The following is a 9790-nucleotide window of genomic DNA, read 5'->3' on the forward strand; positions in this document are numbered from 1 at the left end:
TTTTTCTAAAGCTTTCAGACTGACCAAAGACCACTGGCCTGGGAAGTGGTGCTCAGATCAAAGCGACCCTGAGCCAGAGCTGCAGAGGGGATGGGAGGGGGTGACTGCAGAAATCCGCAGCTGAGGAGCAGGGAAGCCAGGAGGATGTGCACACCCTGCGGTGCCAGGAAAGGGCTGTGCTTGAAGGATGAGTTACAACTGTCTGCAAAGCTGGTACAAGCCTGGAGGGTTTATTTTAGTCACCAGCATCCTTAGCGCAGTGTGTCATGCTAAGCTAACAGCGTGGCCGCAAGGCGGGTGGACAGATGTAGAGTAATAAGCGCATACCCGCAATCGCCAGCTTTTCCAAGCAATCTTATCCTTCCAGTTTTGCTCGGCAGATCATTCACATTTGTTTGCGAGTGCACGTAGTAGCAGCTACTTCTTTACCTTTCCTAACCACCTTTGCCTCACTGTAGGCACAATTACTACATCGAGGTCTCTATAAGTCTTCTGCTACTAGTACTTAAAGCAAAACTTCTTCAAGTTACATTATCTTACAGTGCAGTAAAGTGAAACAGATCACTTCAAGAGGTGGCAAAACTCGGAGGAGGAGATGTCAGCTTTTTGCCATCCAGTAACAATTCAACAATTTCTACTCCACACGGAGCAAAATTCCACATCATAACTACACAATAGCCAGAAAATTCCTTGTACAGCACTAACTCAGGAGAATGCGGACAGAATGAGAAAAATGCTTCAGAGATCATCTTATACCAAAGGCAGCCCAAAAGGCTCCAGCCGAGAAACTGACAGTTATCCCTTGCTCTTCCTCACTGTTACATACAGCACAGACAACTCTATCATTCCACTGCAACAGGTGAACTGGCACCGTGACCCTCACGAGCAACAAGCGGCACACGCTGGCGGCTCCGCGGAGGCTTGAGGCTGCAAAGCATTTCAAACCAGAGCTGCTCTTCCCAGCTTGGGCTGCCCTGAGGGGGGCAGTGGGTCTGGAGTTCCTGCCACTAAAACTAGTGTTTTACAAGCCCGTTTACAACTGTTCTTTCCTCTTTTCAAGGGAGCCATAGCTGTTAAACAGCACAGCAGTTTTTACCATCTACATTCCTGGCTGCAAGCTCCCTCTGCTCCGCTTAAAATGGGACCCCTGAGATGAGTCACCTGACATTGGCTTGTAAAATTCACCCTCTTAACTTTCTCCTCTGCTCATCCCAATACCCCACTGAACACATAGGGAACGGCGGAGTTAAGACTTATAAAGGTAAATATTATCACATTTATCATAATAAGTCCCTGGCTGGCAGAGGAATTTAGGAGCTGGTTTGCCCAGGAGTTTGTAAACGTAAAGAAACGGTAACTTTAAAAATAACGCCATGGGAACCGAGCGAGCGGCGTTTCACGTGTGCCGCTTCGGGCAAGGCGGGGAGAGCGAGAGCACGTGCGTCCCACCGCCCCGGGGGGCTTCCGACGGGCCCCCGCCGGCGGGCCCCGGGCTTGGGCAGGGGAGGATGCCCCGGGACCACCCCTGCCTGCCCTCTGCCCCCGCCCAGAGCACCCCACCACCGGCCCCCCAGCCAGCTGGCGGACACCAGCTCCGGCTGAGAGCGGGGAAAACGCGGGGGGCAGCGGCGGCCCTGCACGCCGCTCGCCCCGCCAGCTCTGAGCCGCCCCCGGCGAGACCGGGCGCAGCCTCTGCTCCCACCGACGGTTGAAAAACGGGGGTGGCATGAGGGAGGGATGGCCGGGGGAGCACAAAGCAAGGCTCAGACCTTTCTGCCATCCCCCCCACCAGGCCGGGAGGCGGCTTTGCCACCCCGGCGAGGCTCCGCAAACTGCCCGTGTGCGGGTACCCCCCCGCCGGCCGTACCTGGATGGTCTGGTTGGGGTCCCCCCCGGCCACCGGCCCCCCGACCAGCTTGCAGTAGAGGTCCTCCACGGCGCGGCGGCTACCGGCGCCCACCGCCTCCTCACCGCAGGTGGCGGTGGCGGAGATGCGGGTGCCCTCGGCCAGGTTGAAGTAGGGCGGGTGGAGGCTGTGCCCGTTCACATCGCTGGGGAAGGAGGCGGGCGGGCGGGAGGCGGCGGGCAGCACCAGGAGCCCCAGCAGCAGCAGCCCCAGCCGCGCACCGCCCCGCTCCGCCGCCCTCGCCATCTTCACGGAGGCTGCCGGAGCGGCGGGGGCGGGCAGCGGCACCGGCCTCCCCCGTCCCGCCGCCTCGGCACTGCCCTCCGCGCTGCCGCCGCCGCGCTACTTCTGCCGCCGCGGCGGGGAGGGGCCGCCCGCCCCTGCGCGGCCCCGCCGCCATTAACCCCTTCGCTCAGCGCCGGGGCCCTCGGCAACCCCCGGGCACCCGCAGCCTTCGGGGAGGAGAAGCCAAGTGGGGTGAAGCGATTCCCCCCCCTCCCTTCCCAAATAAAAGGGGGACGGGATCCTCCGGGAACAATGCGCCCATTGTAGCTGCGCTGCCTTGGTCGCTTGCTGGTGGTTTAGTACGTTAAACTCCATTAACCAATAGATCAGTTTATCTCACGGAAAAACTCTATTACTAATTAACAAACCACTGAAAGGCTCCACAAAACCCACGTTACTCCCCTGCTGTTGGTTTTCATTCAGTTTGGACAGTGAAAATCCACTCTCCCCAGCAAGGCTGGATTTCAGGAAAAGCTTTGCTTTCTCACCTAAGGGGGAAAAGCAGCTCAGTGATAACCCGACCTTCTCCCCATCCCTCCATGACCCACCAACAGTCCCTCTGTGCTGGGACTCACAAGGACACACACACTGTCAGGTCTTTACGTACTACTGGGGGGAAGACACTTTAGGGATAAGAAACTGAACACGTTACCAGAAGTTATATATAACAATACATAAATTAACTCATCAGAACACTACTTTGATTTTCTAGCACAGACAGATTTTTTTTAAATCCAAGAATTGAACACAAAATGTTGTGCCTGAACTGGCCAATACTGTTTCTTTAAGCTAAGATACAGAATAGACCAAGAGAGATCGGGTCCGACTCCATGCAGCTGGATTGCACAGTATTTGAACCCCACAGGAAACAAAACAAGCTCTTAAGCGTGTCCAGGTCTTCACCAGCCGCTGCTGGGCATTTGCTCATTGCCTCACATCGTCCTCTTTGTTTCTCTTTCATGAAGAGCCGTGCAGGAACCAGCCCTCTTGGAAAAGTTACTGTCTTAAATATGAGAAGCTCTTTAAAAAAAACCCCATTGTGTTGTGTGTAGTTCAGATACATAGCTCCACAGACTGCATTTGCGTATGCACGTCCCTGGCACACTATGCAATTACACTCGTTTCAGCGCTTTCAAGGACCTTTGAAAGATCCCTTTTCCTGTGTCTAAAGCACTGTACGTGGCCCATCATCTAGCGATATATCGTAAGATTACCGTAGGGTGAGTGAGAGTGGAGCCCTGGTCACCGCAGCGCTCGGTGCTGCAGGCGGTCGGACACTCGCAGCCCTCCGGCCAGGTGCTGCTTGGGAAAGCTGGTGGGTCCCAACATCAGGAGGCGGAGGAGCGCAGGGCCACATGCCATCACGGCCCAGGGAGCCATCCAGTGCCAGCTGTTTCTCTCCTGGCACTGCGCAGTGCGGAGATCGCATTAGCATGACATCAGGGCGCTGAGAGGTGCCTGGTTCCACATGGCGAGGAAGCACTGAAGCAGAGCCGCCAAGCCCATTCACTCAGAAAGACTTCCTAAAGGGCTTTCAGGCATCTTTTAACCCCTTCCTGCTTGTCCGTCCCTTTGGACATCTTTCCCCTGGTTTCCCCACTTAATGTAAGAACTTATCACTCAGCAGATGAATATTTCCTTTAAAAGCTAAAATAACCTTTTAAAACAAATTCTTATAAAGAGAACAGGCAGTCTTTGCCCTTTAAACTGTGCTTGAAAATGGGTAGCTTGCTCTGGGGAAACTGGAACAGCCACCTTTGAAAATACTTGTGCTCTGCAGTAATGGTTAACTAATATGTTTGCGTATGGGAGACCAATACTCCACAGGACAGGAATTAAAGCTTCCTTAAACTTTATCAAATGCCATATTTAATTAGCTGCTTATACCCCATGACACCTGTGAATATGTAAAAAGAGTTAACAAGGAAAGCAGAGCACAGATTAAGAAAATAACTTTCTCCCACCCCCACAAGAAAGTTACAAGGCAAAACACTCCCGCCGGTCTAATACCCGTAATCCCTCTAGTGGTAACGTTGTTGCACATAATTAATCACCCCTCCAAAATGCAATTAAGGAAAGTGAACAATCCACCCCGAGTGAAATCACAGCTAACACGTGGGTTTCGTGGCACGGACTCAGCAGCACCACGCAGAAAAAATGACCCTTCTGCAGCCTGAACTGGGCTCTGGTCACCCGCCGAGCTACTTCGCAAAGGCAGTTTGAAGACTGAAAACATTCTTAGGCTACCTATACTGAGGGGATCTGAAGTTTTCCAAGAAGCATCGGAACCGTTCAAAGAAAGAGGATTCTGAGGTTTTTTTTCCAGAAACAGGAAGAAAGGGGCAGAGGGTTGATAACATAGCTAAACATCCAATTTAGAGGTTAACCAAAAAGTTGAGGTTAACAGTTTGAACTCGTATCCTGATGCCATCTCTGGTCAGCCACACTAGGGAAAACCAGACATATGTGCTAATCTGGACTGAACACAAGTCCCATCTAGTCCAACATCTCATCCGAAAGCCACCAACAGCAAATATTTCAGGTGAAAACCCCCGCAGGGTTTCAACAGCCCTGGACATTTACCATTTGTCTTATTACCTGCTCTGATCCCTCTCTCAATTTTACTAGTTTCTTGAGCCTAGCAGTGGTGCTTTCAGCTCAGCTTCACAGAGTTACTGGTCGTAGTGACACACTCTCAAATAGGAGGTGTTGCAGCAGAAGAGACTTTTCTGTTGAAAACCGATCCAGTACCAGTGAATGGAGAAAGAACTGTGGAAAACAATCCAGCCTGTAGCAATCCTCCTCCCATCTTCTCTGAACCTCCATGTAGCACAACACGACTTCAGCCATGCTGCTGTCCATCTGCAACCGTTAAGGGCATCTGAGTGCCACCGAAGATTTTACTTTTGCCTCCCTAAAAACTGCAGGACCATGAGGATCTTGGCAGAAACTGCCATCAGAAACTGCCATCAGAAACCACAAGCTCTTTCTTCAAGGAAGATGTTTTGGGGAGTGTAGAGGGACAGAAGAGCTTAAAAAAGGTCCGAGAACAATTCAATGTTTGGGCTCCCAACAGCTTACCTTGATGAGAGAACCCAGTTCCTAAATCTGAACAAAGATTCAGCAAATTACAAGCAGGAGTTTTTCTATCTGCACAGACCCTTTTAACTTACTGCAGAAGTGCAGGGAAGTGTCCCACAGACAGAAGCAAGGCCTGCCGAGTAATTCAGTGGCAATGCAGACACGTTCTGCTTGCTGTGAATAAATTCTCTGATTTTGCATTGTCTATTACATAGAGAAATGAAAGAAGCGCTCCTCACTCTGGGAAAACCAACATGTGGCCAATGGAAAAAGAACGGTTGCCTTCACATGCAGCGTTTCCTAGCGAGGTACCACCACAGCCAGAGCCATCAGTAAAAGCAGTGCCCGAGCCAAGAGAAATAAGTGAGCATATGGTTCTTGTAGCCTGTACTGTATAGGGTCAGGAACATGTTATCTTACGGAAGATTTAATTACTTTTCTACTACCCTTCTGCAAGTGGTGTGAAGAAACGCGTTTCCTGAGCTTTGCTCAGTGGTGACCTAAGAACATTATACCAAGATCCCCATTTTCATAAGCATGTCACATCTTGACACAAGTGTGTCAAGAACAGCTACTAGAAGCTAAGAACTAATTCCACATGAGCTGGAGTTGAACCAACGAGCCAGAAGAGCAATCAATACCCTTCAAGCACATCTCCAGCTTTATAATTTTACAAGCCTCACAGGCTGTACCTGAGAAGACTGTAAAACAAAATAAAAAAGACATAAGCAGGTTTCAAGTGAGACTTGCATTGAGTTTGCAAGGAGGCACAGAAAGGAGTTCCCCCCCGGTCACACAGACCCCTGCACACTTGCACACACAGACAGTTCCGCAAACAGCCCACAGAGACCCAAAGTACATTTCCCCTGTTTGTTCTTCAAACTGACAGCTCAATTACAGCTTTTTAAACCCTTCTGCATGTGGGGAGCGAGGGCACGGTTTGAATTTACAGTGAGAAATGACTGAAGACTTTTGTGGAAGGCATGAGGAATTTGACCAGGATCTGCCTCACTTTCTCAGACTGGGTCTTATGAACACATAAAGCCAATGCCCAGGATGACACTACCTCATCTGCTGTCTCCTACAGGCCATAAACTTCTGCCCCGCAGTGCGATAACCGGCACAGCTCTGCTTCTATTAAAATAATCCCCATGCTGTTTTATAGTGTTAACAGCAATAGTTAAAAACTGGACAAACCAGACCAGACTGATAAGGTGATGCAACAGGAAGCAACTCTAGGAAACAGCGCATCCTTTATGTCTTTTCAGAATTGAATTACATTACGTGAAAATGCAAAACCTAAAACTGAAAAGCACCAAATGAGCATTAGCAAAATCTGAATTAAGAGACATCTGGAATTAGCAGTAATTTTTCCCCCTCTGTAAAATTACTTTAATGTGTCTTATCTTTGTTTCCTTCAAGATCTGAATTAGGAGACATCTGGAATTAACAGTTATTTCCCCCCCAACTCTGTAACATTACTTTAATGTGTCTTATCTTTGTTTTCTTTATAGGTACCCCCTTTAACATTTATTCAGATTTGAAAAAGACTGTTTTGGTACACAGCTGGTCAATTTGCCATGCCCGGGCAGCACCTTTTAGTTAAAAACAAAAGAAGGCTTGCCTCTGTGTTTTGTCTGCTCCAGATATTTTCGCGAAGAGATCAAGAAGTTTCGTAATGTAGCAGGACATGTTACTCTACACCAGAGAATTCAATTCACTTTAAGGTCAGCCTGTACCTTCCCTGTAATCAAACAGTTCCAAAACCTTCCCAAAGCCAGAACAGGTGTTTCATTCATACTGTCTGTCTACCTGGCAAGGACCCAAATACTTTCTTTTAAAGGCTGAAGTCTGTATTATTCTGAGGCGCACTGAAAACGTACATACGTGCTGTCTCCTAGGCATGCTTCAGGCTTGGTCATCATTAGCTACATGTTTTCCCTTGCACAAATCAAACAGGAACACAGCTGCTTTTATGTTAATAACTAAATCATGCTTTAAATTTATGCCACACAGCTCTCCCTTCAGCCAGAAGGGCCCTGCAGATTTAACGAGCTGACATGTCAACAGAGATCAGTTCACCCACCAGAAAAGTGCAGCTACTTCTCGGGTGAGACATGGTAGCTGTTTAGCTCTGCAGGAGAAGGACGGCCGCTGTGTCAAGTTGAAGCCACAGAGGCAGCAGGGGGATGAGCAAATGTGCTCGGGACGAAAACCGGTGCAATGATGGGAGGTAATGCACCCACTGGAGCGTGAAAGAGCGGTGGGGCAAGCTAGAGACACGCAGACGGAACATGCTTTTACTTCTTGTCTGAAAGGTGGGAGGCATCCAGCACTGCAAATGGGAGACTGACTCAAGCCTGACTCAGAGAACAGGATTTTTCCTACTCTGTCATTGTAACTTCTTTGAATACCAGGAAGTTCATTCTCCCACAGATTACTTCACCCGGTTTGTTTCTGTACGCTGTGGCCATGTGCACAAATATTCTTCGGGCATGGGGTCACGACAGACCCTTGCTGGCTTCCACAAACACCACATCACATCCAATTTTTCCAAATCTAGGTGGAAATTGTCAGTGGCAAGGAACTTCAGAGATTTCAGAACAAAGCAGTTAGCACTTCTAACACAAATACACACATTTCTTTGAAGGAGGGGAAGGAATGATTCATGCGAATAAGGAAGGATTGCTCGAGTTAAATCATCCACTGCGTTTCCATTCAAGGGATTTCATTCTCCATGCTATTCTTGAGAGCTGGTGCTAATGTCACAAATAACTCTGAAAACAATAGGTCCTGGAGAAAGCTCATAGCTAACATGGCAAAAGGCAGATCTCACCCAGCTCAGAAAGGCAGGACACCAGCTGACGGCTGCAGTTTGCCTCTGCCCGCCCTGCCCCTGCCATTGCGTTTTCATTCATTGTGCATCTGTTCAGCTGGAAAGGTGCAGGTTCGCTTAGATCAGAGAATTGCTCTGATTTCATTAGCGTGACTAAACCAGCACAAAATGGAGCTTGCGTGCTGTGTTTGGTAGGTAACACGGCTGCCTGCAGGAAACATGGCGCTGATACAGATATACCTCCCTCCCAGGCAAGCACAAGGCTCCTACTATGAAAACAACTTCTACCTTCTAACTGGTCTTTTGTCGGTAACTTTTATCACTTATATTTAGGGACTCTAAGGTCAGACTTCTCCTTTCCTGTAATCAGATTGATCCAAATCTTCTGTTCTGGTTTTGCATGGGAAATCTTTCTACTTACAATCTAGATTTAACTGGAGTCATGAGATGGTGGGGCACGCACTCAAATACCCAGTATGAACGTAAATGGTTCCTGTTAGTGCTAATTACACTATCATACATAGAGCCAATTTCCCCAGGACTGATGAGACCTAAACCATGCCTTGAAGACCCTCCACTATCAATTTCTAGTATGTGGACTTCATGGAGAGACTATCTTCTCTGCCATACAGGATGGTAGTATTGGCATTTTCCTATTAAGTCCTGTTTCTTTAATGAGAAATGATACATAGTGAATTAAAAGTGTAATTAGGAACAAGCAACAGAGCCCAGCAACATTACAAATGCCAAGCTGGCGCCAGAGGAAGGATCATCTCAACAAATATCCCATACCAGCAAATGTCCTTTGGTTTTCACGTGTGTTTTGCCAGGTGAAGGGGATGCCCAGTCCAACACCCAGTGGCTCCCCAAAGGAATCGGCAACAACTCTCATGTCAGTCACAAGGAATACAGAGAGAGGAAGAGGCAGAGACCCAGCAACCCAACGGACCTGTTGGACTTAGCAGAACAAACATTCAAATTTGGAATTTCCCTGTTACCTCCAATCTGCGGTTTAACTTGATATTTAAAAATGCACAAAACTGAATGAAGCAGCAGAGACACATTCCAGCCATAAAGCTGTAGTTTTTGCTGTTCCCCAACAGCTTTTCTAATTGTGCTGCACATGTTTTCCCAGATGAAGAGAGAACTGTGGGTCGTATGAAGAGTGCCAGCTGGTAAAGAGGTTAGATGCAAAGTTTGGGGGAAAAAAATGTTAAAAACAGAGGGTTCCTTCCCTCATCCCTTTCAAAGTGTTTTTTGAACGTGGGAAATAACCTCATTTCCCATGTCCACGAAGCTGAATGGCCAATACCAGCAGCACTGGTACCATGAGTACGTGGGGCCTCTGCCAGAGGGTCTGTGCCACGCAGGCTGTGCTGCCGTCACCAACCAGGCACAGGCTTTGGCTGCAAGGCGGGGAGCAGCGACCGGCCATTCGCCCCCCTGCCTTGGGCGTCGCTTGTCAGAATTATAGACTAAGACCAGTACTGGAACCTTCTGCTTACAAGCTGTCAAGGCAAAAACTAGTCTCAATACACAGGTTTTGCGTTTTCTTCTCACTTCAGACAGGGCAAAGGCAACAAAAGCTGAGGGAGAAGGTAACTCAGCTGGAGTAACAAAGATTGATGCAGCCAAACAGCAGGAGCTGGTATCCTAGGTATGCACCATCGACATTAAACACC

General features: G+C 48.8%; 1 protein-coding gene across 4 annotated transcripts in view; it reads right to left on the bottom strand.

Annotated features, from left to right (window-relative positions):
• The window catches only part of LAMA5 (laminin subunit alpha 5), a 93205-nt gene extending 90978 nt beyond the window's left edge, over nucleotides 1-2227 (bottom strand). For all 4 annotated transcript variants that reach the window (XM_054218270.1, XM_054218269.1, XM_054218271.1 and 1 more), the window contains exon 1: nucleotides 1868-2227. In XM_054218270.1, the coding sequence (XP_054074245.1) occupies nucleotides 1868-2152 (285 nt within the window). In that variant the 5' untranslated portion in view covers nucleotides 2153-2227. The remainder of the gene's footprint in view (nucleotides 1-1867) is intronic.
• Nucleotides 2228-9790: the final 7563 nt, after the last annotated feature.

The sequence above is a fragment of the Rissa tridactyla genome, chromosome 12 (genome assembly GCF_028500815.1).
Source record: "Rissa tridactyla isolate bRisTri1 chromosome 12, bRisTri1.patW.cur.20221130, whole genome shotgun sequence".
Classification (NCBI taxonomy): domain Eukaryota; kingdom Metazoa; phylum Chordata; class Aves; order Charadriiformes; family Laridae; genus Rissa; species Rissa tridactyla.